The 21,731-nt window shown below is 41.4% G+C and overlaps 2 protein-coding genes across 3 annotated transcripts; one reads left to right on the top strand and one right to left on the bottom strand.

Annotated features, from left to right (window-relative positions):
* The first annotated feature begins 1,634 nt into the window (after positions 1-1,634).
* On the top strand, positions 1,635-6,173 carry LOC127292978 (folate transporter 1, chloroplastic). Of its 2 annotated transcripts, none has more exons than XM_051322529.2 (11): positions 1,635-2,082; positions 2,159-2,238; positions 2,547-2,623; positions 2,800-2,902; positions 3,134-3,224; positions 3,522-3,595; positions 4,323-4,433; positions 4,902-4,973; positions 5,067-5,087; positions 5,172-5,239; positions 5,677-6,173. In XM_051322529.2, exons 1-11 carry the CDS (start codon positions 1,971-1,973, stop codon positions 5,807-5,809), a joined length of 942 nt encoding a protein of 313 aa, XP_051178489.1. In that variant the 5' UTR covers positions 1,635-1,970; the 3' UTR covers positions 5,810-6,173. The 2 variants fall into 2 exon arrangements, with proteins under 2 accessions (XP_051178489.1, XP_051178490.1); XM_051322530.2 differs by having other exon boundaries at positions 1,636-2,082; positions 2,817-2,910.
* Positions 6,174-8,132: 1,959 nt separating this feature from the next.
* LOC127292977 (GATA transcription factor 19) lies at positions 8,133-13,113 on the bottom strand. The gene is made up of 8 exons (XM_051322527.2): positions 12,863-13,113; positions 10,296-10,382; positions 10,099-10,214; positions 9,254-9,370; positions 9,040-9,145; positions 8,755-8,826; positions 8,606-8,679; positions 8,133-8,434 (listed from the first exon to the last, which is right to left on the bottom strand). Exons 1-8 carry the CDS (start codon positions 13,025-13,027, stop codon positions 8,368-8,370), a joined length of 804 nt encoding a protein of 267 aa, XP_051178487.1. The 5' UTR covers positions 13,028-13,113; the 3' UTR covers positions 8,133-8,367.
* Between the last annotated feature and the right edge of the window lie 8,618 nt (positions 13,114-21,731).

The raw sequence follows: 21,731 nt of genomic DNA, 5'->3' as shown, positions 1-21,731 counted from the left end.
AACTAAGGGACTGAGAAAAACTGAGCATAAGAAGCCACAGACACGAAAATAGAAACGAAAATGCTGTTCTGATCGCGGGCACATATGCTCCCGTATTCATTGCTTGTATTGGCCATTTTCTATTCCCTGCCTAGAACATTGGGTCCCACGTAATAATGGTTGGCCTGCTAATTCTTTGTAGCCCAACGAGGCAAATGTCCTAGACATGGCATTTACTACGGAGTTGGGTCATCATAACAAGCAGGCTAGTGACTAACATGCAGCACAGTGGCACACTCATTTAACGCGTCTAAGTTTGATAGAGCAGTACGCGATGTATGTCACGCTGCAGCACCGTACAAACGCACATATCACATATCTCAAAGCTCAAAAGAACGATGGGGATACCATATGCAGCTGTGCCCGGGATCAGAAACACCTTGCCCGAAATCTCAATATAGTAGTATAGATTCATCGGCCACCGACGCGTAAAAATTTAGGGTGAATTGGTTTTATGCCACTCTCTATTCCACAGATTGCACATATGCCATTACAAAAATTAGACTTGAGGATATGCCACTCTAACTATCCAATACCTTCATCCATGCCACTTTGTACACCTCAAAGGATAACTGTTCAAGAATTATATGTATTTCAGTGTATATGGTAGTATTTAACATAATAGCCCTGGTTTCAAAAGGAAGGTAGCACTTTCAGGTCATTTTGGCACCCGAAAAATTTAAAAAATTCAAATTTTGGAAAAAATTCAAACTTCTCAGAAAAATCTGGAAAAATTTCAGAAAATCAAAACCATTAAAACGAGTCTATTGTTCCATTTTGAGAAATTTCTGGGCAGATTTGCATCGTTAAAGAAACATTTTATGTTCGAAATTTGTCAAATTTTGGCCGAAAAAAATCTTCTCAGAAAAATCTGAAAAAATTACAGAAAATCATAAACATCAATATGATTGTACTGCTATAATTTGAACCATTTCTGGGCACATATGGTCCAGAAAACTGAGGTGCGAAGTTCTATCCAGAAACTCGGGCCGAATTCATCCTGTGCACACGGGGCAAGAGGCGGGGGCCTGTGCTGGTCGTCCGACGGGCGAGCGTTGGGCGTGCGGCTGGGTGAGCGGCGGGCGAGCGCTGGGCGCGCGCGGCGGGCGTGCGGGACGAGCGGACGAGTGCGAGGGACGAGCGGCGCCGCCCCACACAGCGCGGCCGCGGCTACTCACGGCTCCGGCCAGCGGTCGGCGGCGCGCGACTCCGGCGCGCGGCGGCGCGACTCCGGCGCAGGTCGGCGACACGGCTCGCAGGCGTAGGTCGGCGGCGCCTCCACTGCCACGCCGGCCAGTCTTACCGCCCTCCACTCCTCCACCTCTTTAGGGTTCGTCGGGGGCACGAATTGGGGACGTGACGAGCGGGGTGGGTTGACCGCGCTCTGCTAAAAAAAAGATCTGTATACGGTATCGTACATACAGCACACGGTATACATTCATGTATTGGAGAAAAATGGCATAAGTGAAAGTATTGGATAGTTAGAGTGGCATATCCTCAAGTCTAATTTTTGTAATGGCATATGTGCAATCTATGGAATAGAGAGTGGCATAAAACCAATTTACCCAAAAATTTAATGCGAGCGCAGCTGCGCTAAACCGTCGCACCGAGCGCTCAAAATCAATTCACCCACGCCTCCTTCCCCTGCTCGCACCGCCCTCCCTACCCCGACCTCCACCTGCGGCTGCTGGCGGCCGGCGCCACCCTCCCTACCCCGCATCCATCCCCGGCTGACGGCGCGCCATTCCTACCAGCGCCCAGACCGCGGGTACCCCTGGCCGGCGTTCCTCCCGGTGCCCAGCCGCGCATCGGCCTCATCGACGAGAGCCACCGGAGGAAGACGCCGCACGTCCTCGAGCTCACCGGCACGCGTGACCTCAACCTCGAGCTCGGGTGGCGGAAGAGAAGCGACCACCTCTCGCCCGCCCGAGATGCCGTCGGCGGAGCCGTGGACCTGGGAGAACGCCGCCGCCGGAGCGACCGCCGGCTTCGCCACCGTCGCGGCCTTCCACCCGCTCGACGTCGTCCGCACTCGCTTCCAAGGTAAGCCCCCGCCCCTTAAGCCCTAGGATACGCAGAGCCCGACCGCTAACCCTGCTGCCCTCTTGCTGGTGTTCAGTGAGCGGCGGGAGGGGGTTGTCGGACCTGCCGCCGTACAGGAACACGGGGCACGCTGTCTACACCATCGCACGATCTGAGGTGGGAATCCCTGTCACACTATTTTATCGTTTGGTGGACCGTTTAATTTGTCAAATTCGTCCATAGCTTCAAACCTTTATTGTATGTTCACCTGCTGTTAATCCTGTTGGGTTATTGGGCAATTAGAAAATACGATTCCTGTACTTGGACTTTCTTCTACTTGTTACTCCCTAATTCATTTGTTGCTTTATTAATTTCTGGTTAGCGAATTAAATGGTTCAAACTTTTTTTTTTTGTAAGATCGTAACGAATTTGGTTATTCTGGTATGTTGAAGTATGAGGTGTGCTGATCTAGCTGCTTAATGTAGGGCCTGAGGGGACTTTATGCTGGCTTTTATCCTGCAGTTCTTGGATCAACCGCTTCTTGGGGCCTATATTTCTTTTTGTAAGTCACATTAGTTCATTCTGCTGAATACTTGTAGTGTGGCGTGTTTGATGCTTTATTGCAGTGCTCGACTATACTAAGTATAATCTGCTAAGTTCAGCATTAAATTCCATCCTATCGTTTACCAATTTGGATGCTCCTTGTATAGGACTGGCATTTAAAAGGATAACTTTAAGAATGTCTGTTTTGACAGTTATAACAGAGCTAAACAAAGATACTCTCAGGGGAAGGATGTTCAGCTCCGTCCATTCGACCATCTTGTCTCAGCCGCAGAAGCAGGTGCTTTGGTTCGTACAGTAACTCCTAATCGCGTATCATTTTGTGATTTTGTCAAACTGAGACGAGGTTAACAAAATTTGTTAAAATGTAGTTAGGCCTTTGCTAGCATGCCTAAATTGGCATTTTTTTCTGACTACAAACACATGTGTTAGTGTCATTTGTTCAACTCAATTGCCTTTCACTAAAATTCCGTTTATTCGTGACAAATGTATTTTTCTTTTCTTTGTACAGGTTTGCCTGTTTACAAATCCCATATGGCTGGTGAAAACACGAATGCAACTACAGACACCTGGACATGCTTCACCTTACTCTGGATTTTCTGGTAATATATGGTTATCATACCATTTCTTTTGTTTCTGAGTATCATATAGCAATGCCTACCATAATAGAGATGTGACTTTGTTTTCTGTTGCAAATGAGTGGCTTATGCTATTATTGGTTCTGTCTGAAGCTGCTAAAATCATGCTTATTTACATTTGTGTGTGTAAAAAGAACCATTTATAATATTTATCCTGCTACGAATTGTTTGTGTGCATTCTTCTTCATGCTCAGATTTCTTTTGGTCTATGCTTAGTTCAAATTTTCTGTGACCTTGCTTATTTGGTTGCTGTGAAGCCAGATGCTTTGAGAACTATTCTGAAAGAGGAGGGATGGCTAGCACTTTATAGAGGGATTGGACCTGGACTTATGCTGGTATGCATCCTTTTAAAGTAAATGTTGTTTAGTTTTGTTCTGCTTTTCGTTAGATCCGTACAAATTTAGTCATCTAACTATTAGCTCCATGCTGATTTAAGTGACACTTGATACAGTAGTGCAATTCTGTATTGAGTTGTCCTGGACTTGTAATTATATGTTTTCTGTGACCTCAGTTTATTCGTTCTTGACCTAAAATTATGTCTCATCAGTACCACTTGTGGTATGAATTGATTTCTTTTAAGTAGCACTTGAGTTTTGTAGCATCATATGGTTTCTTTGAGGTGTGCCCTATCAGATTTGTAGCTATGTGCTCTAGGTAACATCTTTTTATAAGGCTCCAACTAGAGAATATTTGACTTCTTATTATTTGGATCTCTGCAAGCATGCTTTCCTACTGGCATGTTAATGTCAAAATATTACCTCGTTATGGAAATCATTCTTACAGTTCTCAGGGAGAAGGAACCGAAGGGCTGCTAAACAGTTTTTTGTTTCTAGTTTATTTAAAATGCCTGTCAATGTCATTGTTCGCCAAACAGTGCTAGTAGGAATTTGGTCTTTATAATTGTGGTTAAGTACTTACGTAGAGATTATGCCTATACTAGTTTCAGTTATTAAAGATGCATATGTTGGAACTCTTTAGTTCTAAAATTCTATGTTTTTATTTTACTCATATATGGTTGATGAAAACATGCATTAATGTATATTGCTGTGTCGTGCTTCAAAGGTCACCCATGGGGCGATACAATTCACAGCCTACGAGGAGCTTCGCAAGGCTATGATATTTGCCAAAAGTAAACAAACAAGCACAGACAACAGAGGCAGCGAGGATTTATTGGTACCCACTGTTACATGTGCCCAGGCATTAAAACATCTAGTTTAATTTGGTGCAGTACTGACAGGCTTGTATTCCACTGGATAATATAGTTCTGATATTTATGTATTTTGTTAAACTAGGCTGCATAACTAGTTACGACCAACCTTTTTCTGTTGTTCTGTCTCTTTCAGCGTGACTAAATATGATACAACTGTGAATTGTGAAACGTAGGAGTCTTCTCACCTTGTTATGAAGACTGTCAATTAGTCCAATACAAGCGCTACGTAATATGCCAATCTTGCTCTTTTTTTTGAGAAACCAATATTACTTCTTAGAAACCACATTCAGGTCCAGTTATGTCTGCATAAGTTAATGTAGGGCAGTTGATATTTTAGAACATTCAGGTCCAGTTATGTCTGCTTTAAAGTACATTCACTATCAGCTAGATTGTTAATTTATCTGATATGCATTTGTCTTCATTGTCAACAGAATTCCGTTGATTACGCGGCACTTGGGGCTGGTTCAAAATTATCTGCTATTCTGCTTACTTATCCTTACCAGGCAAGTTTTATGTTCTGTTTCTTCTCATCAACTTCATAAATGTATACCACTGCCCTCTTACTAGACATGCCAACTATGGTTTTGGAATTGCAGGTTATCCGAGCCCGCTTGCAGGTTGGTTGCACATTTGAAGTTCTCCATCTCATTTGTTTGGAGTTTTCATTGTAACAATAATAGTTCTTGTCTACAACTTTTCAGCAACGACCTGGTAGTGATGGTACCCCAAAGTACTCAGACAGTTGGCATGTAGTTAAGGAAACTGCAAGGTGAGAGTTATAGCTTTGGTGTGATGGTGTCGTTAAATCTTCAACTATAGAAGTTTAGGACTTTCGGGGGCATTACTGTTTAAAGAGTCTGATATCAAACAAGGTTTAGCTTTTTATTGTCTTATTATGTGATATGTACTATGTAGGAGCTTGCTGTCTTTTTGTAAGCTTGTTCTATACTTCAGCCCACCGATCATTTATAATCCTCATTAATCTCACTAATCTGTACAATACCTAAAATATTAGTTTTTGAGTTGCATGTCTGCTTGTCTAACCTGGTGTCACAGCGGAAGTAGTAATGATCTTGTCAAGCATATTGCCATACTTGGCCAGATAGCATGCCGTGTTCTTTATTGCAAATTGCTGGAATACTCTAACGACTGGCTGTGTTCAATTTTTTAGCAACACTAACGACTGAAATTCAATTTCTGCTGCAGGTACGAAGGTGTCCGTGGATTTTACAGGGGCATCACATCCAACTTACTGAAGAACCTTCCAGCAGCTTCCCTCACGTTTGTGGTGTATGAAAATGTTATCAAACTACTCAGAGCATCCAAGGACAAGGCATAGTTCCAACTTAACTCGACCAAGGAGAAACATAGGAGGAAAATAGGAAAAGAGAGAATTGTTCCATCCAAAATTCCAAATACATAATCTGCTCCCACTATCCCGAGTTCAACGTGAATACGTGATATTCTATCGCATTTCTTAGTTCAGGTGTTATTCAGTTAACACCAACAGATTTTGTTTTGACAAACATTCTTTGTAGAGGATAATCCATTTACCATCTCTTCAGCAAGGAATACTTCGAGTTGTCCAGTTGAATAGTACTCTCGAATACACTTTGTAGAGCTGCTGGGTTACGGTTGAACATGTGATGTTCCTGGTGTACTAAATATTTTCATAACACAGTATAGCTTTTCCTTGCTGCGTACATGTGCATCATCAGTAAGCGAATTAGTCGGACTTTCAGAGTTTCAGAGCGATCTCGTCCGATTTGGCGATTAGACATGGCCGCCGTAAAGGAGCACATCGTGCTCAGCCATCCCGATAAACAGATACTGGCGAGATCCAGGCTGCTCGTCGAGACGATGAAGGACGTGACCTGCCACGTGCCGCTCAGCGACATGGGAGGTTGCCCGGGCGTGGCCGGACCAGGCGTTCAAAGAGGACAATTATTTTACGATAAAAAAGTTAAACAAGCAATTTCCACTATTTAAGACAAATAATTGATATCTCTTCAATTAGCTATTTACTTACACCCACGCTAGAAAAATACACACACTAGAAACTTCTATCAAGGTATTTGTTAGAGTATATATACGCTGTAAATCCCTCTCTAGCAAGATATTTAAGAACACATCTCTAAGTGGCATAAACCAATCCATAGAGGCACATGATTTTCCCCTTTATGTTTTTCTTAGTTCCAAGAGGATTCAGCAAACAAAGGCTTAGTAAACGCCAATGCTACAACATAAATTAAACAACCAAATAGCTATCATTGCAAAATGTGATTCAAATCGAGCAAGCATATTTGCAGTGGTAAACAATAAAATGTACAATAAGAACATCATACATTCATATTCAACGATATTGTAACATTGTTAATTTTGCTTGTACTAAAATATAGGATAGTACACTTCAATGAAGCGATCAATCAAAAAAAATAGAAAATATGGTTAATTTTGCTAAGTGTAAAGAAGAAATGGACTAATTATGTCCCCATTTAAACACAATGAGTTATAAATAAGTAAAAAATGTAATTAATTTTGCTAAGTGTAATGGGGACATATATTAGAGTTAGTAGTATATTGACAGAATAAGTTATAACGAAATAAAAAAATGTCGTATACAAATATGTATGTAACCGAATAATTTGTAAGGAAATAAAGAAAGATGTTTAATTTTGCTAAGTGTAATAAAAATGCATAAATATTTAATAAAAAGGACTATGGAACATATATCAATGTGGAGACATTACGCGACAGTTTCTTTTGGCGGGTAGATCTCCTAGCTATTAGTTAACACGATAAGTCCCTCTCTCAGAAAGTTTCGTTCATGATTTAATCGATCTTAATCCCGGTCTTATCAGCCAGGCTTGGTTAGCTAAGAGCACTCACAGTAGGGCGCTTGTGCATTGGCACTACATAAGAGAAAGAGGCAAGTGCAAAACAGGGCTACCTAGTTGCCAGCGCTTAGTGCTTGCAGTAAGTGACTTGATTAGCATCCATATTTGCGCCGAGGCCACGAGGCGAGTGCCCTCAAGGACGAAGTGACCAAGCTGACCTGACCCTAATGGCTTAATGTGGTGCTTTATTATTACAATATGTTAGCAAATCATGGTTATTTATAGTTAAATACATTTTTAAGCTTGCAGAATTTTAACAGTTTGTTGCCACGTCTCATACGTCCTGCCAACATCAACTTGTTACGACTCCCACTAATGGCTACCCAAAGACTTGATCGAAGTGGCGATTTCCTCCACACCACGGCCACTGATCCATTTAACTGACCAAAAGAACTCGCATTGCATTGCCGAGCAAATGGCACACAACTCGTTTCTTACCTGCAAGTTAAAACTCACTCCACACCTCCAGGGTCTCTCGTTATCAGTTCCTTGCAGAACAGCCAGAAGCCCAGGATCAACTTGCTCTGAGACTGAGAGCGTGATTTTCAGAAGATGCCGATTCCCTAGGGGTGCCTGTTGCCACGCTGATGTCCTTCCTCCCCTTCCAGAGAATACCACAAATTATCCTATCAATCCCCAGCATAATTTTTGCCGCCTGACAGAAACCAAGTGTTTCCTTTTCCGATGTACACACTCAGGTTCGAGTCAGCCCATGATTAGGTTCTGCTTATGATTTTTTTCCCCATTTTTCTTCCAAGGTAAATCTTACAACTTTAAAATTACTAGCAGATAACTGCCAAGAATGTTAAAATATATTACATTGCTAGATTTTGTACATTCCGAACTTGGGTACAATGTAGTTACATGGAGGGGATAAATATGGCACATTGTAATGCATGCTTTTGTTAGTTTTGCTGCCTTACATCATTCTAAGTCAGGAATATCTGACAAAAACCTATGTCTCAGTTTATACACTTGAAGTTGAAGACCTGTCATAGTGTCATGATTCTGTCATGCTGTCTTCCGTCGCTGGGCGCAGTTCTGGTTTCTGGTCTTGTTCTGGACTCCTGATCAAGACACTTGAGGGTTAGATGATGGTAGTACATAATTCATAATTGGTGTTTTGAGAAAACTGAATTAAGTCAGGCTTCCTAAAGTTTCCCATTTAAACCCTAAGGACCATAACTATTATCTGCTAGACTGTGACTTTGAGATGCAGTGAAGGGGGGAATGCTTACATCCCAGAGTCCATTTTGATTGTGGTATGATTATGCTCAGCACAAACAATTGCTTTTTCATCACTCGCATTGTCCTACGCAAGAAGAAACACAAACATACTGTAAGTGCAATGTTCAATGGAACAAGTCATATCACAAACCTGACGCACCATTTTACTCAAATTGGTGGGATGCTGCTGCACGGTCATTTTGGGGGTATTCAAAGGACTTCTTAGAGTACCCTGAAATTATTTGAGTGTAAGTAGTAGAAATGTGGCAAATGGAAAGTAGGGATCATACACATCAGCATGTGATAAGTTAGGAAATTGTTAACCAAGTTACAATTTTAGGAATTTTATTAGATTCACAAGCATTACTGCATTTGCCTTTTTTACATGCTTTTACAAAGTGGAAACATAGCAGGCATCAAAGGTTACTATAAGTGAAGAAAGTACCTTATTTGCCCACATTAGACCACAAGCATTACAGAGGGACCTTGGACCGGCTGGCCCCCGACGCATTGCTGGAGTAAGCCGTGAGCTGATGCCACAGTTTTGGCAACTAAGGAAGCAAACCAACATTATCACACAATAAACACAGGGAAAACCTTGTGTATTTGAAAACATAAAACATGATTTGCACATACAGACGTCATCACAACTCACTCACTGGGTTTCTCGGAAATGATCATCCTCGCCATAAGCTGGGGAGACACAAGCTGCAGAAGAGCATGCAACATCACCAAAATTTGCCCTGCCAGCAAACTGTCCCTTACGCCGTTTCATCCTGATAGTGATAGTGAATGAGTATATATATTGGGTGTATGAAATAAATAATCCATAAAACAACAAAAGATCAAGAGCAGTCTCCTGACTGCCAGATATGGATTTATACTAGGAACAGTAAGCAGAAGATGATTGTCTTCCAAGGTAAGCATAAATCAAATCTGTAGAAATCTGAATTAGTTGCTTGATACAGTGCCAACTCATGCATACAGTAACGTGATATTTCTTCCTAAACCAACAAATGTCAAGGTTTGATAACCAACGACTAACTGCAAAGAAGTGCTATCACTTTGCTTATGAGAACCATGAAAGCTAGCAATTACAAACAAATAGACTAGTAATGTATCAGAATCTTTAGTTAGAACCTCTGGCGCACAGATATTGTGAGAGATTAACATTCCACTATGCATATTTGACACGCTACTACTTAAAATTTATGCTTGGACATTAGTGATTGGGTAACTATTCAAGACCAACAAGTTGTCTCAGAATGGTAGGCTAGACATGACGCTGAGAAATTGATTAATTAGGTTAAATTCTAGTTTTTTTGTCAAAGAAGATTGTGGCATTGTGAATGCAGAAAGCAGTACATCTTCATTTCTATGGTCTAAACGTGTGGTAAGTAATCAAATTCTACTTGCTTCATAATGTATTACAGTTTTTGTATCCAAGAAGCTAATAACTCTATGGCAACACCTAGAAGAGAATGGGCATGGAATGAGTCTGTACTTTTGGGCAACTTCCTTGCGCACTCCGTATCTTATTTTCTTATCGAAACACCTTTCCTTCCTCTTCTCGCGAAACCTTATTAAAGAAGCAACCCTTTTGGCAGCCACAGTTGTACTCTGCAGACATGAGATAAAACTCTTAGAGAAACTAGACATATTCACACAACCTTGTTATAGAAATTCTACAGCTGATGATACCTTTTCACCATAGACGGTAGATCCGGCCATGCTTACTAAACCAGGAGGCACCTCACACCCTCCAAGCACCAATATAACAGCTTGAACCTGTATAACAATAAGAAAACAGCTAGTCAAAAGTGTAAAACAAATCAACTACAAATGACCATGAAGATATAATCACCCAAACACTTGATCGATGGTTTGTCAAAAGTGAATTTATTATATGATGGCCCTTTAAACTTAATATGGTCGCATCACAACTGACATATAACAGGAAAAGCTGAAAAGATAAGCAATGAAGATTAGGTACAGGCGTACAGCACATCATATTGAGTTATTGTGGGCAAGGTCACATGGTCAATACATCAGTTGTACCTTATAAAAACTTCAATCTAATGGTACCACAACTATTTAACACACAGAGAGTTTATTCATGACAGGTTAACTGCATGCAACGCACATCATCCTTACTGTCATCACAGAAAATTTATTTAAAGGCATATGTCGATTTACAGTTCTTTTTCAAGTAAATCCTTCATCAGGAGCATTAAATGCTCTTATATATACGCAATTCATGCCACTATCTGATTCTTAATGCTATATTAATTTCCCTTTTTGTGTTATATAAGGATAAAGATAAAACAGAGGCTTTTATGTTTTGCATCTGCAAAGATTTTCTATTTAAATAATACAGTATAACTCTATTTGATGAATGAAGGTAGACCAAAACTAATGATCATAAGAATACCTGTTTTCTAACGGAAACTTGTTACGCTAGATCCAGAAAACACAATTAAAAACCCGGAGGAGACCATGTCCCACCTCCTCCACGGGTATACCTTCTCCCGCACCTTATGGCACGAGTGCTTTCTTGGGTCCGATTGACCATCCAAGCTCATTGTTGGAGAAAACGTTGTGCATTGGTGACAGCAGACCGTCCACCACTCCCCTCCTGCCTCACGCAAGAGCAACCTCTGTGGTGATCAAGCTTATGGCGTGGTATATCTGGAAGCAGCACAACGCTGCTGTCATCGATGCCGCATGAAACATCGCAAGCCTGCACGACCCGATCAGGACGAGGGCCGGATACGGCTGAAGGCCGGAAGTGGGTCTCGTGACATCACCCCCCATCTCGCTTGTATAAATGCATCAAGACGCGGAGCTTCTTACGTTTTTTTCTCCAAGAAAATATCCCCAGAGCGCATGTGTGCACAGAAACAGAGAGAATGGACTTCCATTTTTTCCCAATTCAGTACAACCACCTAGTAGGCTATACCCTGCTAACATGTTAAGATGGTTGAAGCAATAACTGTGTCCCAAGACCATCAACAACCATACCCTAATACTCAAATATAGCACCTGAAAAAAACATTGTAATAACAGACAAATGGATACACAAACGCAATAAAGCATAACCCTAGCAGAGCAAAAGAAAAACGTAAGAAATTTGAAAAAAAAAAACAAGACAACAGGAATGGCAGTTTCAGTTACGTTAGGCAAACCAACTTGATAGTCTACAGGAGATAATTACAAAATTTATTTAAAAAATCATACTTAACCTCCACTTCACCACATCACATCAATCATTAAAACACATCAAGCAGGAAAAACGTCTGAATGCAGTGGTGAACACTCTGGAGGCATTGGCCCGTGCTCCATGGCCTGGTATGCAGGTGTTGTGGCCAAATCCTGGCTGACACCGGAGAAGCGCTCGAAGACACAGATGGAAGTGCTGTTGCAGAATCATCTTCGCTCGATGGAGATGACTGGAAGATTACTGCAGCTGATCTAGCAAGGACACTGGAGGAATGCGCTGGTGCTGATTGGAGATGGGGAACACTTCAGGGTTGTACCCAGGGGCTAGTGCCTGTCTTCCTTTAGCTGTCAATAGTGATGTGTTCTCTGCTAGATCGTTTGCTGTGATGTTCTATTGGCACTAGCTTCTGCAGTTCAGTAAATGTCCGGGGGTTACACTTTGAGCTCCCCGAGCACTTCAAAACCTGGATGCTGTAAGTTCGGTGGTTTCAGACAATGGTACCGGGGCGAGGAATGTCTGAAATCTATCAACGAAAATGGCACATGGTTCAACAATTGAGCACAGAAAACTCGATTCCACCAAGAGAGGATAGGCATAGCCAAAGTAATGACAGTTAACCAAATGTAAGCACACATATTTGCCCCTTCCCTAAAAGCTAGAACGACAGAACAGCCATAGAGGACACATCTTTCGGCGAAGTCATCCAATTCTGCAAAGGCGCAAACATGCTCTGTTGCTTCAAATAGGAAAGACTATGCATATACTAGTACATAACCAATTCCTCTGAAAGTTCAATCTATAAAAGACCATTTCATCAGTGCAATTCGACGGATATTACTCGGCTGAAAATCGGGGAAATCATCTCCATAGCCACATTCGACCGTAGGGAACATGATAATTGATGGAACGATCGAGTTCTAACAATAAAGGTATATCAACTGAGCGCAATTCGGCGCCCGCGCTCGCCAATCCCAGACAAAGTCAACACGGTTCAACGACGGCACCAACGGAAAAAAGAAAGTGAAGCGAACGGTGCAGAAGGCGCGACCTTTTGGGGCGGGACGGGGTCGAAGACGTAGACCTCCCCCTGGTACACCAGGGTCAGCTGCTCCGACGCCGCGCTAAGGAGCGCCTCCGCCGCGGCGGCGTCGTCGTCGCCGGGAGCCGCGGTCGCCGGGGGATCGCGGCCGTCCGCCGCGGGCTCCGCCGCCATCGGCTGGGGATCGGACGGTCGGGATGGGCCGGGACCCGGGAGAGAGGGGCCGGGCGCACACGTGTGGGGGATGGGCAGGAGCGCGCACGTGTGATGGATGGATTATGTACCGCATTTACGTGTCTGCCCGTGTGCCCAAGGGCTACGTATTTCGGGTTTCCGTTTCTAAAGCTGGATAGCGGTTTCTGGGGATGAGATGGTGAAACACTGAATACCGCTTTTGATTACCTCAATAACCTTCGGAGGGACTTTCGTAAGTATTTTAGGGCATTTTTTTTACAAGTTTTACACTAATTCTATAAGTATTTAAAGGGCATGAACTATGGCTTAAACTTGCATTTGCTTGTAGCCCGTGGCGGATCTAGGACTACATGATAGGGGTGCCACTTCACATGAAAAATTCAATTGTCATTTTAAACATCACAAATTTAAGATATTGGTTTAGAATATATCAAAATTACAATGTATGTAGTTTAATATGCTTTAACATTATCATAATTCTATGATTTTTTGGAACGTGCTTTAATCACCTATGTAGCTTGCCTTAGTATTAAAAAATATTGTACATCTTGCCTTAGGAAAATCAGGATGAGAGGAGGGGGGGGGGGGGGGGAGAATTGATACATGTGGATGGAAAACTACCCGATTGTTCATGTATATGTTCTTGTTGTGGACGATTGAGTTATGTGCACTATTTAATGGATTTGTTTTCAAAATGGAAGGAAGCTCCCGACCTCTACACCGACTAGTACACATATATTCAATATTACCTAGTGTAAAAAGTTTCCAAAGGATACAAGGACCATCTCCATACGGTTGCACCGAATATCCCACTCCAAAAATGATGAAGAAGGATCACATATGGATCCAATAGATACTTGTGTGGATAGCCAATAAGAAAATGGAAATTTTGTTGCTAAAGATGATATCATTCCAATCATCCCAAATATCCCAACATAAAACACATATGCCCACCCGGACTTGTGCTTAATTTTTTGGCTAATACATACCAACAGATTTTTGAGCATATTTCAACACTAGTTGGATATGGAAAATTATATGCAACAAACATCATACACCATGATAATCGTGCAAAAAAGGACAATTAATTAAAAATGGTTATCTGTTTTTGTGCCCCTAGTTACTTAGCACTACTCAGTTTTGCCCATTGCGGATATATTTCCTCATTTTTGCGCTCCTCCCTCCAAGCTAGCCTCATGACTGATGAGATGTAGCATTTCCGGCAAGTCAATGCCCTTTGACCTTATTAGTGGGACAATAAAATGTTGACATGTGTGAGCATGAGATACGGACATGGGTGGACCATAAAATTGTTGAAAGTTGGATCGATTATTCAAGGTGGGACACACCAAATGTTGATAGTGGAATTGTTTGTTCTAGTTGGACATGCATCGTCATTTACAACTGTTACCTTGAGTTGGGCCCACTTGGCTAGTTGTGAACATTGCCTCATTGAAAACATGTATATATATGATGCCAAATAAATAATTGCATCGTAAAATTCCTTATTCCTACCTCTCACTCAAAGCCTAGCCTCTCAAATCCTCAACATCGTCCTCCCCAAACTAGAGCTCGTTGGCATCGTCCTACCCAAATCGGGGCTATCCATCCCTAGCATGGTAGAGTAAGTACTTCCCGGAGGAGCTCTGGCGCCATGACAAATCGAAGATGTGTCCGGCCTCGGGTGGGTCTGTTTTGTCTCGCACGCAAGGCATGGCAACTGCAGAGTTCATTATTATGTCCCCATATTAGGCCAGAGTCATGTGAAATAGGTGCACATTGGATCAGAAACAATAGGGCAAACGGAGTTCTCAACTCTTTTGTCACAAAAAAATGATTTTCCATTTTCTAAGTGTAAAAAATGGGGTTTTGTGAAGCAAGTGCCACAAATAAGATGCAAAATGATATGATTAACATTTTCACACAAAGTAGACCCATTGGAGTCCTACTGGCAAAATATTACAATTTTTTGAGTTTTTGGCTATATTCCATTGATAAAATGAATTGCAATATTTTTTTCTAAATCAGTTCAATTTCAACTACAAGTGTGCTCTAGTTTGGTCATAAAAAACTATTTAAGGTGCCCAGGTAGGATTCTATGCACTATGCACAAAGTAAGGTGAAAGATTCAATCCCTTTTTATGAATAGACATGCCACAATTTTGTCCCCATTTTTAATAAATAACACAAAAATGAAGAAAACTAGAAAAAAGTAATCATTTTGCATGGAATCATTTTATGTGAAAACCTAATTGCCATGAAAAATAGCGAACTTGCAATACGATTTTTCTTAAGAAAGTGTTCTCAAAATGGGCTATCATGTATGACTTATATTTGGTTTCTAGTCAAATGAGAAAGTGGATGGCCATATTGAAAGTGTATGGAGCCCCCATGTGTGGTTTTGGTAATTAATGACAATCCCTATGGACTAATGTTTGCATTGAGTTATATTTGTAGGAGTTGTCCATAGGCAATTCTTGAACCATATGTTGGCTTCAAGGTTGCAATAAGAAGAAATTGATGAAGGATATCAAGTGTCAAGTATGTCTTGAAGATGAAGATGAATTGAGCCCTCAAGTTACTTCAAGACATCAACATGATGAAGAATGAAGAAATGAAGTGCAAGTTCAAGATGAGCCATCTCGAAGAGATCCTTTGCTTGAGTCTTGCCATCCACATGGTGGTCATGGTTATGTGAAGATGCGCCGAAGAAGTAGCTCTCCCATGGTGGTTTATGGGGGAGCAATCTACAAGACTTCGTCAAGCAAGCACAAGCAAGAAAGGCGTTCCATCTTGTTGAGTTCAAGATCGTCGTCATCAAGCTCAAGTGGAATGCGCAAGTATAAGGTTTGCTCTTGATAGGGTTTCTTTCTCACCGGTCTCATAGTGTAGTTGGAGACCGGTTTATAGTTTAGTTGCCGTACTATCAAGAGGGCTCTCGAGTGAGTAACTCGATCGTATCGTTCGGAGAGAGCTCAAACCTTTGCATCCTTGCATCATCTTTCTTGGTTGTTATTTGGACCTTATCCATGTGATGTTTTAGAGCTTGTGCTTATTCTCATGACAAGCTCTAGTTCATCGAAAACGGATTTTGCATAGATCACTTGTTGCGTTTTCGAGTTTGGTTCATCATCTTTCTTGGTTATTATTTGGATCTTATCCATGTGATGATTTAGAGCTTGTGCTTATTCTCATGACAAGCTCTAGTTCATCAAGAATGGTTTTTGCACGGGCAACTTGTTGCATTTTCAAGATTGGAGGTTTTACCGGTATGTCTTTTTTAGATAGGTCAAACCTTTCGTCTTTTATTTATATCCTACCTTACTGGACTATGATGGTTCCCTGCATGATCTTGTAGAGCTTGTTACTAGCTTCGAAACGAGCCCAAGATCATCAAAATCGGAGTCCGGATGCAAAAGTTCTTGAGGTTTTCGTATCGGGTGTTTGGCAAAAACTGGGGGGCCGGAACTGCCGCCGGAACTGCCGCAGGAGCACCCCGGCACTGCCGGTGGCGCAAGGCCTGCACTGCCGGCCACCCCGGCACTGCCGGTGGAAAATGGCCAGCACTGCCGGCCACCCCGGCACTGCCCGGTGGCACAAGGCCGGCAGCTGCCGGCTGTCGCGATTTTTGCCCCAACGGGCAGAAATCTGAGGCCCCTATTTAAGGCCTTCTTCCTCCTCTTCCTCCTCACTTCTTCTTCCTCCTTTGGCTCTCCACCATTGCTGACCTTGAGAGCTTTCCACATCCCTCTACTTCTCCAATGATTCTTGAATCCATTTGAGGGAAAAGGAAGAGGAGATCTAGATCTACATTTCTACCAATCAAATCCATCTCTTTGTGAGTGGAACTCTCTAGATCTTGATCTTGGTGTTCTTTGTGAATTCCTTTGTTCTTCCTCTCTTATTCCCCCAATAGCTTTTGTAGCTTTGTTGGAATTTGAGAGAGAAGGACTTGAGCATCTTTGTGGTGTTCTTGCCATTGCATTTGGTGCATCGGTTTGAGTTCTCCACGGTGATTCGTGGAGGTGAAAGCAAGAAAGTTGTTACTCTTGGGTTCTTGGAACCCTAGACGGATTCTAGGCCTTTGTGGCGATTTGTTGGGAGCCTCCAATTAAGTTGTGGATGTGTGCCCCAATCTTTGTGTAAGGCCCGGTTTCCGCCTTGAAGGAAATCCCTTAGTGGAACCGTGACCTAGGCCTTTGTGGCGAGGGTCACCGGAGATTTAGGTGAGGCGCCTTCGTGGCGTTCGGTGTGTGGTGTGAGTACCGCATCTTGGGGTGAGGCCTTTGTGGCGTTGGTGTGCATTGAGCAACCACACCTCAAGGTGAGCCTCTTGTGGCGTTCGGGAGCACTAAGCAACCGCACCTCTCCACCGGAGATTAGCACTCGCAAGAGTGTGAACTCCGGGATAAATCATCGTCTCCCGCGTGCCTCGGTTATCTCTATACCCGAGCTCTTTACTTATGCACTTTGCCTTGTGATAGCCATCGTGCTTGAAGTTATATATATCTTGCTATCACATACTTGCTTGTATTGCTTAGCATAAGTTGTTGGTGCACATAGGTGAACTCTTGCTTAGAATAAGTTGTTGGTGCACATAGGTGAACCATAGTATATAGGCTTTGGGCTTGACAAAGTAAACGCTAGTTTTATTCCGCATTTGTTAAGCCCATCTCGTAAAAGTTTTAAATCGCCTATTCACCCCCTCTAGGCGACATCCGTGTCCTTTCAATTGGTATCGAGCAAGGTCTCTCATTCTTAGGCTTCACCGCCTTGAGAGTAAAGATGTCGGTTAGGGGATTAGATCACAATAACTTGTTTATATTTGATGGCACAAATTATGATCTATGGAAAATTTATGTGCTTAATATTTTGCGGGGTATTTCCCGAACATGGAGCGATTTCTTGACATGGGTTTTTCTTCTCCTAAGGATCCCCAAAATTTATCTTATGAGGAGAAGAAAAACTCTTGTCTCGATGCTCTTGCTTCTCATGTGTTTTCCATTGTTGTGAGCAATGTAGTTACTTCTTCAATCATGCCTTTTGGGAGCGCTCATGAATTATGGACAAAGCTTCGAGATAAATATGATGTGTCCAATATCATTGAGGATGATTGTATTGCTTCCACTTCCGGCCGTGATGAGTTCTCATCTTCATCCACTTCACCAAAGTGTTTCAAGACACAAGGTAATGATATGGTGAGTGGTGATGGAAATTGCAATGTTGGTATTGAGCTTACTATTGATGATCCTTCATCTATATCTCATTGCAATGGTTCATCTTTGGACTTAAACACATCTAGCACTAGAAATGATTTACATGCTTGTGTTGATAGTCCTTGCATATCATGTGTAAGTTGCTTGAAAAAATCTAATGATGATATGCTTGCATTGTCTTGTGGCCATGATAAAAATGATTCTATTTCCTCTAGTTGTTGTGTGTCTAACAATGTAGAGGAAACCAAAGATTCTATTGGTCAAGACAAGATCTTGAAAGGAGCCTCAAGTAACTCCTCATCTTTATTTCATGGTCCTCATATATGCCTTATGGCCAAGGGTTCCACGGTACCTCCTACCATGGAACCTAATATGTCTCGTGGTGATAAGAATGAGGATGAATATGAAGAAGAGGATTGGGTTGTCTCTCTACGTGATAAAGGTGAGAGTGTATTCAAGGTTCTTTACAAAGATAAAATTGCTAGCTCTCACTTCTTTGAAATCTTGACTACCGCTATTGAGAGCCAAAAACTTATTTGGATGCATGAGAACACCATTGATAAAAAGGGTGCTCTTGAACGAGAGTATGCCGATGATGTAGCATCTTTAAAGAATGATCTTGAAGAAGAACAAGAGACGGTAGCCTCTCTTGAGGAGCAACTTCAAACCCTTGAGGTGTCTCAAAATGAAATATTTGCTAAACTCACTAAAGAAAGAGACCATGCTAAAGCTAAATTAAAATTGCTTAAAAATGAAAAGTTCAAAGTTGGTGTTGGCCATGATAAACTTGTTAAGGATCTAGATGATCTAGACAAGGCCCACAAGGCCTTGGAGAGCGAACACTCTATCCTCACCAAGTCATATGAGCAACTACAAGCTTCATATTTAAAAGAGCATGCTATGTTACCCTCTCTTCTTGATATGTCTTGTGATGATGCTTGTGCTACTAACTCTACTTCTTGTGAAGCATCTATCATGAAGGAGAATGTTGAGCTAAGGGCTCAACTTGATTTGCTAACTTGCAATTATGGGAAATTGGAAGAAAATCATGGAAAGCTTTCTAGCTCCCATGAGGATCTTCTAGCCTCTCATGATAGGCTAAAGTTAGCTCATGAGGCTATCATATCTAAGGCAACACCTTGTGAGCCTCATGTGGATACTAGCACTACTACTCAAAATGCTATATTGCCATGTGCTAGTCCTTGTAATTCATCCACTCATAGTATTGCTAAATCTTGTGATGAATTATCTTCCTTGCCTTGTTTCTCTAACAATGAAGGTTCTACTTCCTCTAGTACTTGTGTTGTTACTAACCATGTAGAGGAAATCAAAGAGCTCAAGGCCCAAGTCACTTCTTTGAAGAATGACTTGGTAAAGGGTCATGAAGGGAAATGCAAACTTGACACGATGTTGAGTATGCAACAATCCCCCAATGACAAGAGTGGACTTGGATTCAAATCCAACAACAAGAACAAGTCCAAGAACAACAACAACAAGAAGGGCCAAGTACAAGTCAAAGACCCGGCCAAGATTGTTTGCTTCAAGTGCAAAATTGAAGGGCACCATGTTAGATCTTGCCCTTTGAAGAAGAAGCAAAAAGGGAAGCGGCCTCAAGCTCAAACTCATATTCAACCTCAAGTTGAAGAAATTCCACTTCCCAAGAAGAATCAAGCCAATGCTCCCATTGTGGAGAAATCTAGTGAGAAGAAGGAGAAGAAAAGAACTTGCTACATATGCCGTGAGAAGGGCCACATCTCCTCTTTTTGCACTATTGGTACCTCATCCAACTCTATCTCCATTGATGATGTTTATTCTCTTTGTAAGGATGAGGGTGGCAATGTGTTTGCCAAATATGTTGGTGCTCAAAGTGGTGTCAAGAAAAGAACCATTTGGGTTGCCAAGCCTATTGTGACTAACCTCTTTGGACCCAACTTAGTTGGGGACCAACAATCCAAAACTTGATCAATAGGTGCTTTTTGGAGGGCATTGGAGACTTGGCTACATCATGAAGAATTAAGGGATCTTCATCATTTATATTATCTCAAGCCAAGTCTTGGTTATCTTGCTTCTATCATATATTCAATGTTCCTCCTTACGGTAACATGTGCTCAACTCATTTATATTGAAAGTTACTCGCCCCTTTGCATGTGTTAGTTTTGTTCCTAACATGTGTTTGTATATGTTGTGCTTCCTACTTGCTTTTTCTTGAGAAATCAAGTCTATGCATGTTGGGTTGCACACCATGTATTTGTGTTTGTGTTGGAGCCTCTTTGCATCTTGTTGTATCTTATATGGCTCTTATGAGAGATTAATGGACTATAACATTTTGGGGGAGTGATATTCCTTTAGGAATTTCACAATCCTAACAATGTGTGTACATGAGGAATATCACATAGAATTGATATTGCAAGATTATCTAGTCTCTATGTGGTATGTCATCTTCATGAGAAATTCAAATTCTAATGTTCATTAATATCTCTAGTTGGATCTTATTTGCCTCTTGTGAAAATAAATTCCTTATCACATTATGGGGGAGTAATAAGCTTTGTGCATATTACAAGCCTAGAAAATGTGAACATTTGAGGTTGTGTCACATAGAATTGATACCGTAAATTATCTCTCTCCTATGTGGCATGTTTGCTCAAACAAGCTCCAATTTGCTTAAATGGCTTCATTGCTAATATCTTTGTGGATCTTATTTGTGAAAGTTTTTCTTGGCATGGTTTTTCCCAACGTGTCCCTCAATACATTTTTGGAAAACCATGTGCTTCAAGTCATACTATTAATTGCTTTGCATGTTGGTATGAATAATATTAATTGCTTTGCATGTTGGTATGAATACTATTAATTGCCTTGCATGTTGGTATGACTAAATGAAGCTATCAAGAAACTATCTTTGCATGATGGTTAACTCTTATCTTTTACCATATGCTTTGTTCGTTGTAAATATGATCTTATGTATACTAACAAACTTCCAAAGTTAAATATTTCCTAATACCTCTTGTCCTAGGACAATTGGTAATCAATTATGAGGTAGATATTTATTGATCATATCTACATCGGCTCTTGTATTTATATTTCCTTATTTATTGCCATGAATTTGTTGTGCTTTGACTCCCATGTGTCTTCCTTGCATCTTATGGATCTAAGTTGTCTATTCAAACTTTCTTAGCATTGTTAGAAGATATAGGTAGCGTGATGATCCTAGTTTTGTGCATTTTGTATTCATATAAAAAATCCTAGATAATGCACCAAACTTGGGGGAGCTCTTCTATATTATTAGAATGCTTAACATCTCTTGATCTTTATCAAAAATTTGGTTTTGGGAGACATAAAATTTTCTTTTTGGTACTTTGTGCCATCATAAAAAGTTTCGAGGGTTTGGTTTATTTGTTGGAACCTTGCTCTCTTGGGAGTTGGTTATCTCATTCCTTTGTGTTTAGGTTTAATTAGCTTCTTATAATGAG

Source organism: Lolium perenne, chromosome 4, assembly GCF_019359855.2.
Source record: "Lolium perenne isolate Kyuss_39 chromosome 4, Kyuss_2.0, whole genome shotgun sequence".
NCBI lineage: Eukaryota > Viridiplantae > Streptophyta > Magnoliopsida > Poales > Poaceae > Lolium > Lolium perenne.
This window is presented reverse-complemented; position numbering and strand designations above follow the sequence as displayed.

Excerpts from the sequence above, each read along its gene's own strand:
- LOC127292978 (XM_051322529.2), top strand. The coding sequence starts at position 1,971 with ATGCCGTCGGCGGAGCCGTGGACCTGGGAGAACGCCGCCGCCGGAGCG. Across the intron at positions 2,083-2,158 it reads CGTCCGCACTCGCTTCCAAG|TGAGCGGCGGGAGGGGGTTG; the intron begins GTAAGCCCCCGC and ends GCTGGTGTTCAG. Across the intron at positions 3,225-3,521 it reads ACCTTACTCTGGATTTTCTG|ATGCTTTGAGAACTATTCTG; the intron begins GTAATATATGGT and ends CTGTGAAGCCAG.
- LOC127292977 (XM_051322527.2), bottom strand. The coding sequence starts at position 13,027 with ATGGCGGCGGAGCCCGCGGCGGACGGCCGCGATCCCCCGGCGACCGCG. Across the intron at positions 9,146-9,253 it reads GATCATTTCCGAGAAACCCA|TTGCCAAAACTGTGGCATCA; the intron begins GTGAGTGAGTTG and ends TTGCTTCCTTAG. Across the intron at positions 8,680-8,754 it reads CCACCAATTTGAGTAAAATG|GACAATGCGAGTGATGAAAA; the intron begins GTGCGTCAGGTT and ends CTTCTTGCGTAG.